General features: G+C 39.8%; 1 protein-coding gene across 2 annotated transcripts in view; it reads right to left on the reverse strand.

Moving 5' to 3' along the window:
• Positions 1-9,039: 9,039 nt before the first annotated feature.
• Positions 9,040-23,972, reverse strand: part of crfb4 (cytokine receptor family member b4) — a 136,616-nt gene continuing 121,683 nt past the window's right edge. The window contains exon 7 of one of the 2 annotated variants that reach the window (XM_068223482.2): positions 9,040-9,577. In XM_068223482.2, the coding sequence (XP_068079583.2) occupies positions 9,455-9,577 (123 nt within the window). In that variant the 3' untranslated portion in view covers positions 9,040-9,454. Of the gene's footprint in view, positions 9,578-23,041; positions 23,898-23,972 lie in introns of those variants that run through there. The other variant, NM_001083868.1, reaches the window with a different exon arrangement.

Consider the following 23,972-nt stretch of genomic DNA (forward strand, 5'->3'; position numbering starts at 1 on the left):
TTGCTGGGGCAGAATGTGGCTGTGTTGATGGTTTGGTGCTTGTGGAGGATTTAGCAGAACATAGCTGTGCTGATGAAGGGATTGATGCTTGTGGGGGGGTTAAAGACAGTTTCAGGAGAGGATGCTTTTAGTGCATGTGATAATACATTACATAGAGGGTTGCGCGGTGGCACAGTGAGTTGCACTGTCGCCTCACAGCAAGAAGGTTGCTGGTTCGAGCCTTGACTGGGTTCTCCCCATGTTGGCGTGGGTTTCCTTCGGGTGCTCCGGTTTCCCCCACAGCCCAAACACATGCAATATAGGTAAATTGGGTAAGCTAAATTGTCCCTATTGTATGTGTGTGAAAGAGAGTCTATGGATGTTTCCCAGTGCTGGGTAGCAGCTGGAAGGGCAGCCACTGTGTAAAACATATGCTGGATAAATTGGTGGTTCATTCCACCGTGGCAACCCCAGATTAATAAAGGGACTAAGCCGAAAAGAAAATGAATGTTTATGCATAGAAGATGTTGACAGATGTTCAATATCTCTGCCTCTGCTGATTTCACTTTTACACACATTATACTGTATCATTTTGTTTTATCTGCAGCACCACTGACTGTAAAATGCATCCACAAATAACATGAAGTTTTTTTTTTTTGACTGGTGGAGGACCAAGAAATGGCTCAGCAGCAGTCTCACTCTTTTTCTGGGTGCCCAAATGTATTTGAGGAATTTCAAGTTAATAAAAAGTGACGGGAAGCCATGCTAAGGTTAACTAGCCTATAGCATATATCTTGCTGTCTGCAAAAGACAGTTATTTAGACGTACCATATAACTCCCATAAGTGCATATTATTCAAAACAACTGCACAAGCATTGTTTTAACCTTTATAAACGAATGTTAACGTTACTCTGTCAACAGTCTATTGTCTAAATTACTGTGCTAACAGAGCTAACGTTGCTTAAACAGAGAGCACCCGATTGCAAACTTCAAAAATGCAGCGTAATGGAATATCCCGATCAAACTCCGCTACAAGTTTATAAACTGCATCTGGAACCCAATTAAGGTACAAAAATGTATTTAACAAAAATAGTGATGCAGTGAAGTATTTTTTTTGCTCAGCCGAGCCTTCTCTGTTGCTGTGAAGAAGCTTGTGCCAGACACCTTTTACCTCCACCCCGCCCTCCGACTTCTGACTGAGCGTCTCTCTCTCTCTCTCTCTCACTCACTCACTCACGCGGGCATGCACTGCGGTCTCATGAGGAAACGCTGCTTTTTGATATATTGTTTTTCTTGCTCCCGAATAAAAATAATTTTTCAAGTATTTGTTCGAAATAAGTATTCGTAAAAACACGCTATTCGTGCCTTTCCGAATACCGTATTCGGGTTCGGCTCCAACCTTAATATATATATATATATATATATATATATATATATATATATATATATATATATATATATATATATATATTGTCATGGTTTATTCTTTATTTAGTCTTCCTTCTATATTATTATTATTATTATTATTATTATAATTATTATCCCTGATTTTGTGTTGTGGTGGAGATTGTTTTACTAATTGCTTTTTCTTTTCTTTGAGGCTGGCTCCGCCTTGCACCTGCCGCTAATTCGGCTGGTCGCCTTTATAAACCGAAGCTGAGTCTGTGTCGGTGTGGCTCTTGTTTTTCCAGCGCGTCTGACTGATCCTCGCGATCTTGTCTGTCTTTGGAGAGTATAACCCGTACTTGCTGAGAATCTCTCCGTATCTTGCCCTGATGAATGTCTGAAACTTCTGTGCGCGTCTTGTGCGCGTTACTTTGATCTGTGTATTATTTATACTTTATCTATATTTTTCTTTATGATTTATGTTTTGTTTGTTTGTTGAAGTAATTGCTTTGACTAAGATATTGTTTAATTAATGATTTATATTTCTGTTGCCACCTTAATTAACTAGGACACCTATATTCTGGTCTCTAAATAAATAGAGAATTGTACTTCTGGTTTCTGTGTCCTTTTATTTCGCTAACCCCTTCCCTAGACCAGCCTTAAAAAAACTGGGTTTGTAACTATATATATATATAACTATATATAACTATATCCTACAAAAAAGGTCTGAAAAACCCAAACTAAAGGTTTGATCTGGATCAAAACCAAGATTGGATTACGTGATCTAATCCTATTATGTAATCCGTTTTTTCTTTTGAAAAACCCATTTTCAAACTGTGATTTCTTCCCCTTAGCAAACAAAAATATAGCTTTCCGTTTTACTTTGTCCTTTAGACCCCTTGCATTCAGTAAACAAAAAGATAAACTACATTTTTGTGAGAACATATACCACTGGAATTCAAAGTGAACAAAGAAAAAATATCACAGCATAGTCTATACCCTGCTGAAAAATCCAGCTTAAATCCAGCTGGTTGGCTGGTCTTAGCTGGTCAGGCTGGAAAATGACCAGCTAAATCCAGCTAAAACCAGCTTGACCAGCCTGGTTTAAGCTGGACATAGCTGGTTTTGGCTGGACTCCCAGCCTGGCTAGGCTGGTCAAGCTGGTTTTAGCTGGTCTTCTCCCAGCCTGACCAGCTAAGACCAGGCTGGAAATGGCTGGAAACCAGCCTGGAAATGGCCAAAACCCCTCTAAAACCAGGCTGGTCGACCAGCTAAAACCAGCCAACCAGCCTAGGCTGGTTTAGGCTGGATTTTTCTGTAGCGTATAGATCGTAAGAAGGAAAAAAACTTGCAATGCAAAAAAAGTCTCTTAATAATCAGCTTTTCCCTTATTCAAACCTTTCATCATCCTTGAAAAAGTTGCTTTCCCTCAATGAAAACAAATGGACCCCGAAAGTACACCACTTTCCCTTCTGCTGAGCTTGTTTAATGCGTGGTCAAAGCACTTGTCTCACTTCTCTGTCCTCTTTAATTAAGTCCTCCACAAAATGACAGCCTGCTTCATTGCACACTGATGATCCTGTAGCGTACAGTCCATAGATAAAATTTCTTATTGATTTTATCACGGTCTGGCTTTGGTCGACAGAACGGTTTTACGACTCCTGGCTCCACAAAGTCTGGGTACCCCCGCTAGACTTATCTCTTTAGTGTCCCTGGATTACTGAGTCTGTCGCTTCAAACACATTCCTGCCCAAATATACACACACACACACAAGGCTGTTCCGACAGAAAGAAAATGAACTCATCAAATCCTGAACCAGCACAAAACCAATGTGTTATGTTTTGTAAACTTTGTATCTCATTTCTGACTTTTCCTACCTGTGTAACCTCTCTTAAAACCTGTATGCATGTTCCCTTTAGGCCTTTGTAAAGCATAAATATTGTAAGGATATGAAAAATTAGGTTGATGTACTTTAAACCCCCCCATGTTTGGTACCGATGGGTTTCTGCTGACATTTTACAACACATGATGCATAGAGCAAGACCATAACTCGCATTGCTTTATTCTTTAAAGCCCTGTATTAAATGCCTGTCCGCATGCTTTAGGCGGACACTCAAATTTGCATACGAGCAGCCCCGAGACAAAGGAAGGTTCGCGCGCAAACTTTCCCCTGAAACCATTGGTCAGAATGCTGAACGGGTTGTCACGTGACCCGCAGGTATAACCAGACCTTTTGCCAAACATCTGCGCAGAAATAGAACGTCCGAAAAAGGAACATCATTGACGGTGGTCCCTTTAAGGGCCACACGGCTCTTCACAGCCGCATGGACTTTCCCGCCACGTTTTCTTTATTTTCCGGCAAAAGTAAACTCAATTTTAAAGTTTGCGATCGTGTTCGTCCGAACTGCATTACAAACTCCACGCATCAAGAAGGACATTAAAAGGAGTTTCATCACGACGGAAGAGAGACGCATAAAAGAGACCTCCAGACATGAAAGACCAGGTGATTTTAGTTATGCGATTAAGCTGTGCCCCTTTTATCAAAAAGGTGTTTTTTATAACCTTGGTGGTCCGTAATGGTGCGTGTGGAACTGAAAGTTTTTTTCACTCTTTTATCGGAAATCTATATTTCCTAGCTTTACTATTTCTCTTTGCTGTTACACGTTCTATAGACCCGATATCTCCATGTGGTTTACCTTTGTTTTGTGTTTAATATATGTTTGTGCGTTTGTTTGTTCGTTACGTCTGACTAGTCAATAAATTCCATTATAATCAAATGAATTGTATTGTTTGCCTCATGAGAAAATGTCACTGAAATACAGATTCCCCTGCCTAGCTATTATAAGTTGTTTAAAACTTTTGAATGATTAACCTACTTCACAAGAAGTAGCAATTAAATTCCCTTTTTCTAAATGAATAGATTACCATGTCCGCTCGGAAGAGCGAAGGCTCTGCTTGTGTTGTTTGGTCAAATTAACAATAAATTTATCCGGAATATTAATGATTAATAATAACTCGTTATTGTTGATAATTAATATTCGTAATCTGGGAATCCGCTCGGCCGCGCGAGCATGATCGGGTACAATCATATGTTTGTTTGACCAAGTTGACTGAAGCTTAAGTCGGAATATTAATAGTTAAGAATAAACCGTTATTGTTGATTATTAATATTCATAAAATGAGCTAATTTCATGTTACATCCGTTGGACGGTGCCCAGATTTGATCTATGTAGATTCTTTTTGAAAACTGCATGGTGATTTGACGTGTGCAATTACCTTCTCTCCTGCCAATTCGATGGACTGCTTCTTCCATTTCCCAGGGCACGCCAGGCACAATTTTGGAGAACAAGTTGATCACCACTTCTCTAATATTCTAGTTCTGTTTCTCTGGCAGTCCTTTTATGCATAAATTCCAGCGCCTTTTGTAGCGATCTAGTTCTAACTCTTTTGTTTCTTTTTTGAGATCAGAAAGATCCAGTTCCAATTCAATTGCCTTCTGTTTGTGAACTTTTAACTCCTCTTTGACTTCAGAAATGACACTAGTTTTCTTCAAATTTTCTTGTGACTTCTTCCAACTTTTCTTCCTGCTTGTAAAATCTGTTGCCAAGGAATTAAATGGCCACAAGAATATCAGCATTAGAAATATGTTCCTCGCTGTCCTAAGATACTTTCTTCAAAATGTGCACTTTACTGGGCGTAACAGGTAGATTCACATCACCACAAACCTCCAGGAGACACTTATTAGTTTCAGCACCTACTTCCATCACCTCCGCATAATCATGATATAATTTGTCACTGATCACAGCTATATCCTTCACTTTTTCTTCCTTTACCCGGCATTTTTGGATAATGAAAAAAACAATTTGCTACCAATCAATTAGGAAAACTTCAAAAAAACACTAAGAAACACTTTGAGATTCAGCCAGCTGTTACAAAATGCTGCTACATAGTACGCCATCTTGGTCCACCCCCAAACTATACAAAATAATTAGTTTAAAAATATTGAACGACATTATGATATGAAGAACTTCCGGAAACTTCCTACTTCTCTGTTTATCCATCTGATTTTATGGTGGGTTTCTTTTGACCGCCCCCTGCCGTTTTAAAAAATATCACAACGGCAAACATGGCGAGTATAAAAGCCTATTCTGTTTTGCAAGGTGCGCGATGCGGCACCAGGCGAAAGTATAATTCCAGCTTTATGCGTCAAGTTTCGCAGGTTGTTGTGGTGCAAAGTTTAAGCTTGGTGAACTCTGACCTGCGAAATCGCATCACTTGCCGTAATGGAGTGAGGGGCTGGTTTAGTTGGGCTCTTCACCCTTAAACTTGTTAATTTAGATTCTTCAACTGATTTAATACAGGGTTTAGAAACAGGTGTATTATAGCAATAAAGTTGTAAAGTTGATAGATAGATGAATTTGATTATCTGAAATTCGTTTTAATAAAGGTCTAGATAAAGAGCCTCATGCAGTAGTATGTATACTAATGGTTTGGTTTGGGATGCTTTTATGGCCGTTTCCACTGTCTAAAGGTGTACCTTACCACTTTTTTGGCACACTTTCGTTAAGGGGCCCAAACACAAGAAAGGGTACTGTAGCGAGGCAGAGGGAAAACACAAACACAGTAGATGATGTTACAAACAATGCCCCGGAGGGTGCTTTATTTACAAGTGTTCAAGGGGTGAATGAGTGCTCTTCTTAAGGGTGCGTGCTCAAGTGCTCCGGGGAGATGCTGAAGACTGGTGAGAGTTTTGGTGTTGGATTGGTCACGAGCTGGATTCGGCTGTGGGAGAGACAGAGAGAGACAAGCGTTAGCGCAGGGAGTCATGTCAAATGAAGCTCGGTTTCCTCCTGTGTGGGGCTGGCTTATATCTCTCCCTGGCTGATGAGGTCCAGCTGTGAGCGATCCGGTGTTGATGAGTGTTCCAGCTGGTGTGGATTTGTGCCCAGGGCGGCGTGGTATTAGCCGACTCGCTACATTCCCCCCCCCCTTAGCGTCGTCCTGGTCCTGGGTATTCTGCGAAGAAAGAGCAGTGTGTTGAGAGGGGGGGTAGAATGTTTTGACAGACCTGCCCATCCTGACCAGAGCCGTGAGAGTCCGTCTGCGTTTCCGTGGGAGGCCCCGGCTCGATGTTGGATGTCAAAGTTGAAATCCTGGAGCGACAGGAACCATCTGGTGACCCGAGCATTGTTGTTCTTCGCTGTAGCCATCCATTGTAGTGGGGCGTGGTCGGTCACCAGAGTGAATTTCCTGCCAAGGAGATAGTATCTTAGCTCCAGGATTGCCCACTTGATCGCCAGGGCCTCCTTCTCCACCGTTGCGTAGCGGGTCTCTGCGGGGGTAAGCTTCCGACTCAAGTACATGACGGGATGTTCTTCATCGCCGTGGACCTGGGAGAGTACTGCGCCCAGGCCCGAGTCGGAAGCATCCGTCTGAAGAATGAAGGAACGCGTCGTGGGCTTCCTTGGTCCATGTTATCCTCTCCGGCTGCCCCTTTCTGGTCAGGTCTGTCAGAGGGCTGGCTATGGATGTGAAGTTAGGTATGAAACATCTATAGTAGCACGCTAACCCCAGAAATGCACGTGGGTTGGGCGGGCCGGTTATACAATCTCTGCTGGGCGCGCTGGGCTTCGGTCAGGTGTTGTTTGACGATGGGCATGACTTTCTCGATGCGTTCTCTCATGTCCCGTACGTGTTCAATCACCGACCGCTGGGGGGCTGGCTCCTGTTCCCAGGCTTGACGAGCCACATCCAATAGCCCTCGGGGTTGGCGGCCAAACAGCAGTTCGAAGGGGGTAAAGCCTGTGGAGGCCTGGGGGACTTCCCTGATACCAAACAACACGTACGGGATCATGAGGTCCCAGTTGCGCCCGTCCTCTGCCACCACCCGTCGGAGCATCTGTTTCAGAGTTTTGTTAAATCTCTCGACAAGGCCGTCAGTCTGTGGATGGTATACTGAGGTTTTTATTTGTTTTTCCTTGAGGAGGTGACAGAGGTCTGCCATCAACCGGGACATGAAGGGGGTGCCCTGGTCGGTCAGTATCTCTGCTGGAATTCCCACTCGACTGCATAGAAGAAACAGCTCCTTCGCGATGGCCGATGACGTGGCTTTCCTCAGGGGAATCGCTTCAGGGTATCTGGTGGCAAAATCGAGGATAACAAGGATGTGTTCATGTCCCCGGGCCGACTTCGGCAAAGGCCCTACCATTGGCCATACCAATGCGGGTGAAGGGCACATCAATGATGGGTAGTGGTATTAGAGGGCTGGGGGGTGGTCGTTGGGGAGACATTCAGATGTCACATGCCTGGCAATACCTTTTTACTTCCCCGTCTAGCCCCGGCCAATGGAAACGGTCGCGGATCCTTTTCACCATGTTGGCCGCTCCCAGATGTCCAGCCATCGGGTGGGTATGTGCCAATTCTAAGACCGTCTCCCTCTTGGTCCTCGGAACGACCAGTAGTGTCTTCTTTTCCCCCCGCCTCTCTGCGACACAGTACAGCAGACCATTTTCCACAATAAAATGTGGGAGGGGGTGAGAGCTGGGAAGTCGCTCATTACCGTCAATGATTCTTACTTGCGGCCAGCAGTGTTTGAGCGTCTCATCTTCCCTTTGTGCTCTACCAAAATCGCCTCCTGCAGTTATCTGTTGAAACAGATCAAAGTACAAATTAGCGGATATTGATGACTCACCCCCTCTGTCGCTCTCGGTGGTCATCAGCGCTGGTTTGCGGTCCCGATAAGCCCGTGACTTGTTCTTCTTCTTTGAACGAGCCGATAGAGCGTGGTGGTGGGTGAGGAGTTCGTCGAACCCCGGCCAGTCTCTGCCCAGTAGGAGGGGCACAGGAAGATCTGGAACGACCCCGACTTCGATGCGCCAGTTGCCTGGTTTAGCCGCGATGGTCACTCTCCGGGCGGGTACGTGGCGGGTATCACCGTGTACACACGTGATTGGAATAAGGCTTTTACTTTCCTGGTGGTATTTTAGAGTCTTCGCTTGAACCAGAGTGATGGCGCTTCCTGTGTCTAACGTGGTCGTTTGTGTTTTTCCCTCTAACTGGACTTTATGGGTGGGAGCTTCGGGAGGGATGTTGCGGTGTACCGCGCACCCTGCTGTCCAGGCCGGGGTCGAGTGCGTCGTCGGCTCGGTGGGCATCGGCTCGTCCACCGGGCTGGGGACCACTGGTCTGCCGCCTGGTCGCGCTGTGCCCTCCACCGGTCGCCAAGGTGCACTTACCCTCCGGGGTGGCAGAGCCGCTCTCTCCCCATTGTCTCTGGCGATGTGAGCTTCAGCCAGCTCGATCGCCTCCACCAGGGTGGCCAGTGACTCAGGATTTCGCATGCTGGTGAGTGTTCGCAAACGTCGGGGTAACGCTCGCATCATCTTCTCGATAATCACCTTCTCAGCGACCTGGACTGCCGAGGGATCTCCTCCTAATAACCATAGCCTTCCTAGACGAGAAAGTTGAGCTGCTTGAGTCCGCACTGGCTGTTTCTCGTCATAAGCCCACTGGGAAAACTGTTGTGCTGCGCTGATTGTGGATAGCCCCATTCTGGCTAATATCTCCTTTTTTAACGCTTTATAATCTTCATTTTTAGGTGTCTCTAGTGAAAAATATGCTCATTGTGCTTCTCCTGTGAGAAACGGAGCCAACATTCTCGCCCAGTTTTCCTTCGGCCAGCCTTCTCTCTCGGCAATAACTTCAAAAGTATGTAAGTAAGCGTCAATATCATCCAGGTCGCTGAGTTTAGTGAGATGATGATGCGCACTCACTTCGGGAGTCGGATGGTATCTGGCCGCCTGGCGGAGCTGTTGTTCCAGTCGATCCTGTCTGGCTGTAAGTTGCTCAGAGATGGAATTCTGCTTACTGGAGATCTCCGCTAGGTGGAGCAGTACCTCTTCCAGAGACATGGCGACGGGATGTTGACAGCCGAGTAAGAGGAAGCGTGGGAGAGAGAGAAAGCGGATGCCTGTCTGTAACAAACACAAAGAAAAATTCAGCGGTTATCTCTTCTTACTGGTAAGTGTTTCTTCTGAATTTTTTCCCTCTGCAATGCCCGCATTCTCCACCAGTTGTAGCGAGGGTGCTTTATTTACAAGTGTTCAAGGGGTGAATGAGTGCTCTTCTTAAGGGTGCGTGCTCAAGTGCTCCGGGGAGATGGTGAAGACTGGTGAGAGTTTTGGTGTTGGATCGGTCACGAGCTGGATTCGGCTGTGGGAGAGACAGAGAGAGACAAGCGTTAGCGCAGGGAGTCATGTCAAATGAAGCTCGGTTTCCTCCTGTGTGGGGCTGACTTATATCTCTCCCTGGCTGATGAGGTCCAGCTGTGAGCGATCCGGTGTTGATGAGTGTTCCAGCTGGTGTGGATTTGTGCCCAGGGTGACGTGGTATTAGCCGACTCGCTACAGGTACCAAAAGGCGGAGCTAGACGTGCAGCTGAACGCTATTGGTTTACAGAGATACGTCATTCGCTTACGCAACAAGCCAGAATGCAAACAAAGGACCCGCCATGTTTGAAACACACAGTGAGAGATTACAGTGGAATTATATATACATATAATAAAGAGCCTTGTCGTCGTCTTAATAAACAGTCACAAAGCCATGGAGTAGAGCAGGGGTCCGTTCTTCGTACATCGCTTAAATGATCTAAGATGATTTGGCAGATCCTGGATCTTTTAATCTTGATTACCGATCTCTGGCTAATTTGGTTCTTCAAAAAAGTTTGCGAATCAGATTAGAATGTCTGGATGAACTGATCTGAGATCACTGCGTGTGTTGTGAAGGACAGATCTATCGATCCTCTAAATCAGGGATGTCAAACTTAATTCCTGGAGGGCCGCAGCCCTGCACAGTTTATTTCCAACCCTGCTCCATTACACTTACCTGTAGGTTTCAAACAAGCCTGAAGAACTGAATTAGTTTGATCAGATGTGTTTAATTAGGGTTGGAACTAAACTGTGCAGGGCTGCGGCCCTCCAGGAATTCCTCTAAATCATGATCAGTAATGCCATGATTGGCTGACGGCACAGCAGCGTAATGACATCATCTGATTAATATTCAATTATCCATGTGAGCAAAATTACATCAAATTAGCAGTAAATGGTTTGTTAAATATGACGCAATAACTTTCCACATTTGTTGTGACCTGCAGGCACTACACCTTCTTGTGTCAAGAGTATTCATCATGTATTTCAATGCATATCAATGTACTTTGTTCTACATTTAGAAAATATTTTCTTTATTATAGTATGCGGTTTTTTAATCGCTGTATGGAATAACTGGATGTTTACGAAAGCATTTTGATATTGGTAAAGGCATCTGCAACTTTTGTGAAACATAATCACTGGCATATTAACTGCCAAAACATGTTGATGACTGCATTAATGTATTATTTATTTTTTTAAAAAGTCACATATTCTGCATTTCTATTATCATACACAAATTGTACTAAAGCGGTCTAAGAAGTTCATATTAATAAATTTTCTCTTTGCACCACCAGATGGCAGTCTTTGTACTTTCATTTCGGGGGGTGCAGATTGCATAAGTTTTATTAATATATATTAGTGATGTCAATCGATTAAAAAAATTAACTAATTAATCTCACCTTTTTAAAAAACTTCTAATTTTAGCTATTCAAATGTAAAATTAATGTAAACGCAAGACAAAAACTATTTAAATTCAAAATATAATTGTTTATTAGAATTAAAATTCAAAATATAATTGTTTAATAGAATTTTTGTTTAACTTGTAACACAGATTTCTTCATGTAAACAACATACTCACAACAAACCATCAAGATCCTGGCTTGACAGCCATATTTATTAAAGAAATTAAAACACAGGCATGTTAATGACATTTAAATTTCAAAACAATCATTGCCAAAAAAGAAAACATTGATTTTCATGTAGGATTAAAAGTGGACTGCAAAAAAATGCCAAAATACAGGCATCACAGATATGGAAAATGAAAAATTATAATAATAAAATACAAACTGTTGCACTCACTGTAAAGTTTTATTGCTGTGAGTTGAGAACATTAGTTATAGAGTAGAAACAATTTTTCTTAATCCTCCTTTACATTCATCCAGTTGCTAAGACTAGGAGTATCCCGCAAATGCACAGAGACTCCCAAATGCCCGCAAATTAATGATAATTTCTTGCAAACCGGTCATTAATTACATTGCACACCCCTCTCCCCCGCATCCCTCCTAGCTCTTCAGGTAGTCTATGGCGCGTGCAACTCACCCCCACTGTCCTTCAGGTACGTCTCGTGCGCACACGCCCCTAATCAGATACGTCGCTCACTCCACCCCTGACACCCCTTATCGGGTCTGACACAGACACACACACAACGTGCTGCAGACGTTTTGGCCCCAACGGCCTTCCATACTGGAGCGACTCCCCTCAGATTCAACACGCATGATCACGTTCATCCAATTTGCTTTAACTAAGCATCCTAAAGTATTACTGTATTTCACAAGGATTCTGACACAACGACGCGAAGCATACACTTTCGTTGCGTTTAATGAGGAAACACGCTAAACTTAAAGGGCTCATGCTGAAAGGCAGAGTAATGCCCTGTCTTTGACAGCTCGCGACTTCACTAGAGACTTTCTGAGTACATTCACATAAGACACCAATACTCCGATTTTAATATGATTAAGATTATACTCTTATTAAAATTCTACCGTGCAGCCTAAGCAATGATTTTATTACCTTAAAGGAACACCGAAATGCGGAGGATTTTCTTTCTGTTCGCCATGCGGTATCAACTTACAACAGAAGTCGAAAGTTAAAAATGAAACATCCGAAATTGCATGAAACTCTGGAGAGCCTGGTGATGCGACTAATTGTTTTATACTGAAACTTGCCTTCAAAAAGTGCTTCCTTGGTCTTATCCACATTTCTTGCATGTTAAACACACGTCCACCACAACAGGAAGTACAAAAAAAACCTGCAACTGCGTTAATTGCGTTAATTTTTTTAAAATGTTAATTATTTAAAATTAATCGCATGCGTTAACGCACTAATTTTGACAGCGCTAATATATATAACTTTATTTATTTTATTAATAACTATAACTTTATATATATAGTTGAAAAAATATTTACTATTTTCCCAAGTGTATATAACTACTACTGTAAGAAAATATCAGAATTCGGTACATACTTTCGCTATTATCTTTGCTTAAACTGACCCGATCTAATCCTGTTTATATGAATTGAACCTGCTTCCGATCAGGTTTGAGCTAGCAGAGCTGTTGCTATGACAAGAACTCTCGGATCGACTTTGAAGAACGAAACGATTCTGGATATTGTCAAATCGTCAATATCCAAATCCAGCTAACTGAGTAATCCACGTACGAAGAACGGACCCCAGAACCCTGTGCCTCGTAGTTTTTTAAGAGCCAGTCTAAAGAGCGAGCGGTTACACTTTCTTGCTTGTGCTAGCTGCCATCTATATCTGAAATAACAAACTTCTTGAGCTGATAATAATAATGTGTGCTTGGTTATTGACAAGCTTTGGAAAACCGATCCTGTGAGAAGCTGACAAACGCGAGAATGACACATTCAGAAAGAAAAGGACTAACTTTAACACGAGAGTGGAGTGCGGAAAAAAGGAGAAGCCAAGAAGCATGTTATTTCTTCAGCAAACATGAACGAACTGCCCTTTTTAATTTTTAACATCACCTTTTGGACTAATATGAACTGGGAATGATGGAGTTACTCTCTAACAGAGGCTACATGTGCCGCTGCAGATTACAGACGAGAGGTTTTCACTGACTGTAGGCGATATTTTGTGTTGTTTTGAACCTAATTAAGGACGAATAGTATGCTGTGTGTACTTTTTCTGTAGTTGGTAACATATTGGGGACTGTATGTGTTTATATATGTTAATTTATATTATAATAATTTATATAATATTATAATTACAGACGTTACAGTAGGCTTTTTCGAGCTGTCATTGATCTGCAGTTACAATCAAATCCTGTTCATAGAAAAGTTAGTAATAAACATTTATACAGAAGTGTTTGTGTGTAAAGCATCTGTTTTGTGAGAAGTGCTTTTCATATGATATGTGAGCAACCTGTGCAGCTTTATTGTAGACAATATTGTAGACAATGTCTAATGTCCATTTGCGAAAGTGAAGTCGACTGAAACTTTGTCATTCACCACGCCCACTAAAAGGGTACCCTTGGTAGTGGAAACGCAAGCCTGATAAAGGTGACCCGTACCGACCCGAACCGTACCATACTGTACCAGTTAGTGGAAACGAGGCATCAGTTGCAGATATTAATCTAGTTAAAGAGAAGTGGAATCAGGAAAGATACCTAATTACTTTACAGGATTAAGAAATAACATACAAAAACAGTAAAGTTATGACAGAGACACACTTAGACCTCATAAATCAGACCTTGTACCTCAACAATCTAAACAATTCAAATGTTTCATGCTGCAATGCATGCTGGGTGTGGCATAGTACAAATATCCCAGCATGCATTGTCACATAAATAAATGTAGTATAATGGTTTTACAGTTTTCTTTGTTTGCGTTGTATTCTGCTGTTGTTTATGTTTAGACTTTTAGTAGCCTGTTAGTAAATTAAACTGTAAATTTTGTTAGTTGTCACCATTGTTGAGGTTTATACACTGAATGTTGTCTGTTTGAGTGCAACTCAACATAGTGTATATCGCAAAGTGTTTCGATCCAAGATATTCTTAAATCCAGAATTTAAAGCCACGTATAGACATATTATGTAAAACAATAGACTAAACCTTGAATATGAGCAGTAAATTATATTATAGTAAATTAGAACAGGTTGAGTCTTCTTAAAAACAACATGAACATCACCAGATCTTATTAAGGTTTTTGGCTGGCTTACCATATCAAAAGAATTGTTCAAACAGTTCTTAACAACTGCAGCAACTGAGTTAAAAATGCACTGTTAAAAATGTCAGGGCTAAGAGCCCAACTAAAGGAAACTCAGTTCTCCATGATGGTGACCTAAAATGTTAACCTTTCTCTTAAGAAGAACTTTAGTAGATGTTATACAAAAATACATGTTTTAGTAATAAGTGTAGCTGGTGATGATATTTGTGGAGTTGTTTAATCATCCACTGATTATTTAAATGATTTAATCATTTGTTGACCTCCAGGTTATTTCATTACAAAGCTGTGACTAAAGTTGTAGTTTTTTGCATGTTCTGTTTTTGTTTTTTTGCCTTCAGTATTTCTTTATTTGTTCATCATTAATCCTTAACTATCATTAAATTAGTCATTTAATTAATTAATTTACTTCAGCTTTGCTACATGTTTCTAGCCAGCGTAGTAAAAGATGAACTGCTGATGTTATTCTGCATGTTTCTTTACTTAAAGACAGTGGCTGTTTAGTTGCTGATGCAGAAAGAATCTCTTTAAATGTATGTGTACTGATGTGAAATTTAAGACATTTGAGATAAACTGAACTTTTCTAATTAACAAAAATAGGTTATCATTAAAAGTATGCTTCTAAGCATATATAGCACAATACTTCATAAACTCATACAGCAGTTGACCAATTTGAGGCAGCTTTTAGTGAACAAAATGAGTTCATTTGAGTATTGTATATATCAGTTAAGTCCATTTTTACTGTAGCATACTGTAAAATAACAGTACATTGCTGGCAACTGCCGGTATTTTACTGTTTTTTAGGGACAACTTTTAACAGTAAATTAAATTATAGTTTCAGTGTAAGCCATGAATGATAGTCTTTGCTTCTCAAAAAAACTGTGGATATGGGTAAATATGTAGAAAAAAACTTTGAGTGGTAGGGAATGTGTATGTATAGACATTACATACAATTGCTACTCTGCACATTGCTGTTTATTCCTAAAACATGACAATAATCCTTGATCTATTGTAAGTTTTTAGTTGTAGGATCATACAAAATCATATTCTCCCCCTCAGATACTGTGAAGTGATGGAGTCCAGATGTTACAGACACAGATGCAGCAATGGAGGAACACAGCGAACACCTTTCAGGAAGGACTGGAGGATATTAGAAATAAAAGACTCTAAAATGACTTTTCACTTGTGAAAGACTTCAGAATATCAGACCCCAAGAACTGTTATGGAATTTCATGACACAAGACCATAAGAATTGATATGCAATACAACAATAGTCTTTCTGATCTGAGAAGATCAGGAAAGCAGCTGTTCAACTGTTCAATTTAAGTCACTGTTGACAATGCAAACAGGCTGGAAAATTAATTTCACTGTAAACTTTATTTTGTATATGTTAAATTGTTTTTTGGCTTTGATAAGATATTTGCCAGATGCTCCCCCTCCTCAGAGATAATAACCTCCTCAAATTACCCAGGCAAGGGTCTCGGTGATGCTTCTATTGTCTTGAATTTATGGCTGTTTGTTCTGAGTTGAGTATAAAAGGTGAAGATGTGATATCAGTTGGGGGGAAATTTCTGAGACTTATGCTGCAACATACTTCTCTGGTCAGGGATGCATCTATAATTCTTTGATTTATCTTTGAGTAATCGATGTTGCATTGTTACAGTCTCATCTCTGAATTGGCTTTCTGATGGTTCTATTATGTAATTGGCATAGTACAATTTTACATGACAAATAAAATGTTAAGTTTTGATTCATTTTGAATTCTGAATTTTTTTATATTTAGAAGATTAAGTGGAGTCTTATGTTACCTTTATCATTCAACATGATTAGATTTGGTTCTAAGGCACATTTGACTGTACAGAGCTGTTTTGGCATGTCAGCAAGAAGATCTTTAATCAACTATTTGCTGAAAGTAGCAATTAGCAATGGGCTTGGCTGTTTTTGCTACTTGTTTAGGAATGTGTGGGCGGTTTGCAACCAGCCTATTTAAATATTATTTAATCCTGTACCCTCTGACTAACTTCAGAGTGTCGACATACCGTCCGTGAGAAGATACTTCAACTCAGGGCGTGGAACTCTGAGTGGCATTAGGTCCCTAATGAACGTATAACTGAAGAGTAAGGGAACAGATATAAATCAAAACTGTAAATTAAATCATAAATGATGAGTGTGATCCATTCTTACAATTAGAAATACACTTAAAACTTTAGGATCACTTTAATTGGAGTGAGAATAAATTTGGAGCTAAAAAAAACAAATATAAATAATTTCTAATAAATAACAAAAATCTTTTTAGAAGCACTAGTAAAACGCTAACATGCATTTAACCTTCGAACATGCTGTTAGTTTCATCATTGGGCTAATAGATGGACTTCTACACTTGTGTTGCCCATACTTATGTTTTGTTGTTGTTTTTTATTCAGTCTTATTAGCTGTGTCTGTTTAACATTGATGTAAATCTGTTACACAATATGCACAATAAATAGTTTCCTCAAATAATGTCTTAATTATGGTTTACACATGATTACAACGTTTGGGTATGACTGGACCGAAATCAGACCTGATTGCATTTTACAGCTTTAAATAATAAGTTTAATTATTTAATATGCACAATAGGCTATTAAAACACTTAATGTATGCAGCAACATGTTTTATAAACAACCTGAATATGGCACAAATGTCCAGAACATGACATAATTCGACGTGCCATAGCGGGATGTGACAGAGCGACGTCTTTTCAATGGTAATCGGATGTCCAAATGTTTGCTGAGAGTTTGCAAAACTGCTCCTTGAAAAGACATCCCTCTGTCACATCCCGTCATGGTTGAAAAGCAGTTCCAAAATGAAAATCCAACCAGCGTCTTTTACGTCATCTGGCCGTGAATCACCCATCTTTTCTACACGGTTCCTGCACGTCGAATTGTCATCTTTTGGACTTTACATTATTATTTAAAGCTTTGAAATGCAATCAGGTCTAATTTCAGTCCGGTTATACATGAATGTCTTTAAGACGTTGTAATCACATGTAAACCATAGGTAATACATTATTTGAGGATGCAATGGGGGATGGGGATTCAAGGTTGTTTTACAATAGTCATATGCTGTGTCCTTTCTATATTAAACAAAAACTGAAATAATAAAAACAATTTTTCATAAAAATATATATTTTATATATGCAAAATCCAGATATGTATTATACAGTGGGGATCGAAAGTTTGAGCACCCCAGGTAAAAAGAAGCCAAGGAAAAATCTCCAAAAGGGATCAAATTACAGATTAGACATTTTTTTTATATGTCAAAAAAAGTTACTTTATTTCCATCATTTACACATTCAAAATAACAGAAAACCAAAAATAAAACGGCTTCTGCAAAATCAATGCATGCACTGCCCCCTTTGAAAAGCTGAGAACTGGCAGTGTGCTGGCTCGTTCTCAAGGCAGATAAAACTGACCTGGCAGAGGTGACATCAGGGCGAGCACTGATGTAAATCTGTGTGTCATCAGCATAGCAGTGATATGGGCTGGACGATATGGCAAAAATTTATATCATGATATATTTCTTAATTTCGGTCAATACAATATAATTCCAATACCGATATGGACAAGTTTAAAAAGCCAGGAAAAACTGCCAAGAATGCACACAATAGATGTCTGTACCTACAAATGTCTGCAAACTGAATTTGCAAAGTCTATAATAACTCCAGGCTCTTATAACTTTAAAAAAAAAACTGCAAAAGTAAAAAAAAAAAAAAAAAAAGAATGTTCACTTTTTATTTGTATTAAGCCTTTACAAACAGATGAGTATATTCATAGTTCTGTTTGCTTTTTAACTTGAACATCCTTTAAGGGTTATTTCTGTCTATTTATATTTGTGTATGAAATCACCTAATTAAATGAAAAGGTTTAACATAAGATAGTTCTTATATATTTTATATAGTCTATTTATATAGGCTAATATTTTATATTATTTTATATAACATACTTTCATTATTTAACAGACTTATTATCTCTATTAATCACATTCATTCTATTTCAACAGCTTTGCAATAACCAGATTCCTGATAAATATTTTTGTGAATTTTATTTTGTAAGTCTGCTCAAGTGCTATACCAGCATGCAGCAAGTTTATGTGTGTTAGTGTTAATTTGGGTCTATGCAAGAATCAAGTTTATATATATATATATATATATATATATATATATATATATATATATATATATATTGTTACAACCGGCTCAAAGTTGCAACATCAGAGAGACAATACGGACCAGGTAAATTGAAAAGAGAAATGATTTATTATCAAAACGTATAATTAACAAAAGTATTTAAAGCAATCAAAGTCAGTATAGGTGAAAGTCAGTAGTGAAAAGCATGTGTATGGAAGTGTACTGAGCTCATGATCCAAACACAAACTAAAACAAATCAATAGCGCTGAGCAGAGACGTCCGGCTAATCAAGCTCTCCCAGACAGAATGACGAACTCCTTATAAACCCCACACAATGAGTCTCAGGTGGGATGACCCACCCACCAATCTGCAATCACGCAGAATCTGCAAATAACAAACACACATACAAACAGGTCCCACATGTGACCTAACATCTCCCCCCCTAAAAAAAGAAAAAATATATAAATGCCACAAATACCAATAATTTCTCTTCAATTTTTATACTATTTTTTCCCTATTTTGTTCTCTCTAAACTTTAAACATTAGTACTGCTTAAATTTTCTAAGGATGAAACGGTAAATTAAAGCTACAGTTTGGCATACTCCTGCCCCATCTCCTCTCCTCCAGCAAACCGGATCCTAAAAGCATTTAAGAAAAAGAAGAGACACAACAAGACTACCAAACAACTTACCCACTCAGTCACATCACTCAGAATGAGCTCGAGACAAACAGTCAGAAAACACATTGTCCGTACCCCTTATGTGTTTAATTAACAAATTATAGGGTTGTAAAAACAAAACCCACCGCATCAATCTCTGACTGGGACTTTTCAGTGTATGGAGAAAAATTAACGGATTATGATCTGAAAAAACAACAACTTGAGAACCACCTCCCACATAAACTTCAAAATATTGGAGTGCCCATATTAAAGCAAGTGTCTCTCTCAATAACAGAGTAGTTTACCTGATAGGAGTTAAATTTCCTTGAGAAATAACAAACTGGGTGGTCCACACCATCCAACCCAGTTTGCAAAAGAACTGCACCTGCCCCAATCTGACTCGCATCCACCTGAATCATAAATGGCTTGTCAAACTGCGGTGCAACAAGAACTGGATTTGAGGAAAGCAGAAGTTTAGCATTGTTAAATGCTTGCTGGCAACCAGAGGACCAAACGAATGGAACAGACTCTTTTAAAAGATTTGTTAATGGGGCTACTACAGAAGAAAAATTTGGGCAAAACCCTCGATAATAGCCCGCCATTCCCAAAAAACGCATTAAATCCTTTTTTGTAGATAGGACGGGGAACCCCTCAATTGCCCGCACCTTCTCTTTCAAGGGACGCACGTAACCATGTCCGACTTCCCTTCTCAAATAGAACACAGTAGCCTTGGCAAACTCGCACTTTGCCAAATTTATTGTGAGTTTCGCCTCCAATAACCGCAAAAATAAAGCACGAACACGCTCCAGATGTTGTTCCCATGTATCACTACAAACAACTACGTTGTTTAAATAGACTGCACAACCCGAAAGTCCTGACACAACCCGATTCATTGATCTTTGAAACGTTGCCGGAGCGTTTCGCAATCCGGAGCTCATTACAGAATAGGAATATAATCCGGAAGAAGTCACAATCGCAGTGATCTCTTGCGCTCGAGGTGTTAATGGAATTTGATAATAACCCTTTAACAGGTCGAATTTACTTACGAATTTAGCAGCCCCTACTTGATCCACGCATTCTTCGACTCTGGGAAGTGGAAGTGTTTAGTGATCTTATTTATCTTTCGATAATCTGTACAAAATCGGTATGAATTATCAGATTTTTTTACCAATAAACAAGGTGAAGCCCAACTAGAACAAGATGGTTTTGCCAAGTTATTATCAAGCAAATACTGAACTTCAGCCTCTAACGCCTGTTGCTTTACCCGTGGCGCTCGGTAAAAACGCTGACGAACAGGTGTTGCGTCACCAACATCCACATCATGTTCGATCAAATGGGTGCGAGATGGAACATCGCCAAACAACTCTGGAAATTCGTGTATCAGCTTTATTAATTCTCCCTTCTGAGAAATAGTTAGATGGCGCATTAAATTCTCTAAATTAAGAAGCGTCTCTGTATTGGAAAACCTCGGTTGCAGCACACAATCAGTTGGAGCCTCATCTTCCTCCATCTCCGGTACAATTTCATCTGTCTGAGAAACCGTTAACACAGCAGATGTTTTACAATCAGTCTGATCACGGGAATAATATGGTTTCAACAAATTTACGTGGCACAACTGCTCACTTTTCTTTCGATCTGGGGTTGAAATAAAATAATTTAACTCGGATATGCGGCGAGTAACTATATAAGGGCCTGAAAATTTGGCTCGGAAAGGTGAAGCAGGCAAAGGCAACAGCGCAAGCACCTGATCCCCAGGAGAAAACTCACGGACTTCAGAATTACGATCAAATAACTGCTTCATTTTTTCCTGTTTCTTCTCTAAATTCTCTAAATAAACACACGTACACAATGCATTCCACCATTATTGCCAGATTGGGCGTTTTTTTTATTTTTTTTGCATTTCGCCGGGTTTTTGATTTTTGACATTTGCTAGCTGTTTTTCACTCGGACTCATTCACAGTCTCTCTCTCACATAAACAAACATGCAGGTATTCACCACGCACAAGTTACGCAAAACACGAAAATCTGACATTTCCCGCAGCAAGATCCAGCACTGGCGCAAACAGTTTATTTGGCGTACTTAACATACACGACTTATTCACCATTTGTGAAAGGTTTGCATTTTTTTGCTGAAGCTCCTCATGCCTTCTTTCAACTTTCGCTCAGCTTGTACTTTGCCGCAAAAGCTGCATGGTGGGTTTTGCCATAGGTTCCTGACCACTGTTCTATCGGGTAGAACAGATTTGATGGGTTCCCGATGCTAGTCGGCATTCACATTTTGCAGAGCACTGGAACTATAAGTTTATCGGAACTTAAAAAGCCGAACCACTTTTAAACCATTGCATTAGTCTTTCTCTCTCATCAACCAATTCGTCTGCATTCTTACTTGTGGAAGCTTGTTCATACACATCTTTACTCAGGGCTCCCATTTTGTAGCTTAAAACTTTCTGCGAGACTGCGATAGAGCGAACTGCTAAGCACGGACAGTAGCGTGTCTGTGACGCATGTCATCAATGTCATAGCAAAAGAGGCAGAGGAATCGGGCGCACATGTTGGATAACTTTATTTATTTTGGATTGTGAAAGCAAAATTCTCCTACAAACAGTGATTATAGTGCCTCCTGATGGTGAATGTGGTTATACTTAGGGCAGGTATTATTTGATAATTTAGTCTTTTATTTTACTGATTTGGCAACCGTCAAACGTCATCAGGGAAATGGGTTGAATTTCCGCTTAGTAAAAAAAACATTAGTGCTCCATTTGGGACAACACTACATACATGTACTATGCTGTTGAGTGTGTAAGTGCATAAGTATATTGTGCATAGTGTATAGTGTGTCATTTGAGACGCAGCTATAGGATCCAAAGAGACATTAGAGATGTCAAGGACAATGTAGTGGAGGGGGAGAAGAAGAAAAAGAAGAAGAAGATGAAGAAGAGGAAGTGATGAAAGAGGAAGAGGAGAAGGTGATGACAAGGACATGGAAGAACAAAGGCAAGGAGACCTGCAGTCTTAGTTTAAATTCCAGTCCCTTATTTGAGCATGTCCTACACCCAAGTTTTTCTGCCTTCATTCTCTCCCTTAATAAACCTGATAGAGGAGTTTTTTTGGCATGACAGTGGAAAGTGTATGACAGAGAAATTTATGTCAGTGGAAGACAAATTTATGTATTTATGCCACTGAAGAAGCCTGCCTAGCAGAGTTACAGATGTTTTCCAATTGTTTACACATTAAAGTTCCCACAATTTTACAAAACCTTAACACTCAAGGAGCAAAGAGATTTGCACAACTGTAAGCGCATTGTCAGCTTCACACTTTTTGCAGAACATCACACATTGATTTGAAAAACACTAAACACTTTTATGCATTAGACAGATATTTATCATGTCATTTCCTCACAAGTTTAAAGCAAATGCTTTCAAATGAACATGCACATGAACCAACTGATTAAACATAGCCAGTGTTTGGTTAAACCCAGTTTTTGGTGTTCACTGTATTCCATGTTTGAAACTTGTGTGCTTTCCAGGTAAGGGGCCCTTTAGTCGCAGATGACCAAGAAAGCTATCATAAACATGGTTTTGGCCAATAATTCGATGTGTTACAGACAAAAAATCTGACTAATAATAATAAAATAATATCCTGAATCACGACCCAGATTTCAGTGTTTTTTGTTTGTTTGTGTACCATAATTTTTTTTTTTTTTCAGTGCAAAATGTATTCTTAGCATGGAAGAATTGAATGGTTTTATAATGGTTGTGAATTGAATGGTTAAATTAAAAAAGTGTGTTTGTGTTTTGTACTTTATAGTCCTTAAATAAATAATAAACCAGTACATACAAATTGTTTTTGTCTTTTGTGTTCATCATGTAAAAACATAACTTGCCAGTTTTGGAAATGTTTTTATTTTATTGCACCAGTGTGTAAGTGTGTGTTTTTTGAGTTTGGTTTTTCAGCAAGAGTGAATGGTTTGGAAAGAGCTTAATTTTGACCTTAAATAGGATGTTTGGGAAATTTGGTTATACATTATGGCTTTGTGTTTACTATTTTGAGAATATGAGGCATAGTTTCAAGACATGTGTTTAATCAAGTGAGAAAAACTGTAATGGTATGGTCACAATATACTAATGTTGTGCTAATTGTGTTTCAAGCGTTTCCACTTAGATATGCTTGGCACTTATAGCAGGTTTGGCATGCTGTCCCGGGAGAGAACCCTGAGCTCGGAGATATTTGAGCCCAGGGCTCCCGCCCGGTCTAGAAGCATATCAGGAGAACCGAGATCAGGTAGGTCTTGATCACTCCCCCTTTAAAAGAGGAGAAAAAAGGAGGAGATGTGGTGGAAGGGGGGATTCTTCCAAAACGAATATAGAGCAATAAGGAGAAAGTGATCCTTTTATATTAAGCTAGGATCATTCTGATTGGATTTTTACTGATTACGGATGAGTGGCCAGCGGTGCATATCACGTGCTCCTCTTGAAATTAGTTTATTAAACTTCACTTAGTGTTTTGAAAATGTGGCTACAGATTGGGCAAATGTATGCTAGCAATTTTAAAAACTGTAATATGATTATGGTAAGCAAAACTTCTGTTGTGTAAAAAAAAAAAAAAAGTTTCTCTTTATTACATTTATCATTACATTTATTTACATTACCTCAAATACAATCCTCCTATTTGTCTGAAACGATAATTGTTATATTATTTGCTGATTGTCCTGAGAGCTGTTAAGTTTCTTTTCATATATCATTAACTCATGAATGGGCTCCTTCAGGTGAGTTCCCTCATGTATGGGTAAAGGTGCAGGTGACTGGGACCGTTGTGCCAAATACTTTAAGAGAAGACAGCAAGAGAAAAAAGTCAGTAACAGATTAACAGTAAGTCAGTTGCCTTTTATAATTTTGCT

This window comes from Danio rerio, chromosome 9 (assembly GCF_049306965.1).
Source record: "Danio rerio strain Tuebingen ecotype United States chromosome 9, GRCz12tu, whole genome shotgun sequence".
Classification (NCBI taxonomy): Eukaryota; Metazoa; Chordata; class Actinopteri; order Cypriniformes; family Danionidae; genus Danio; species Danio rerio.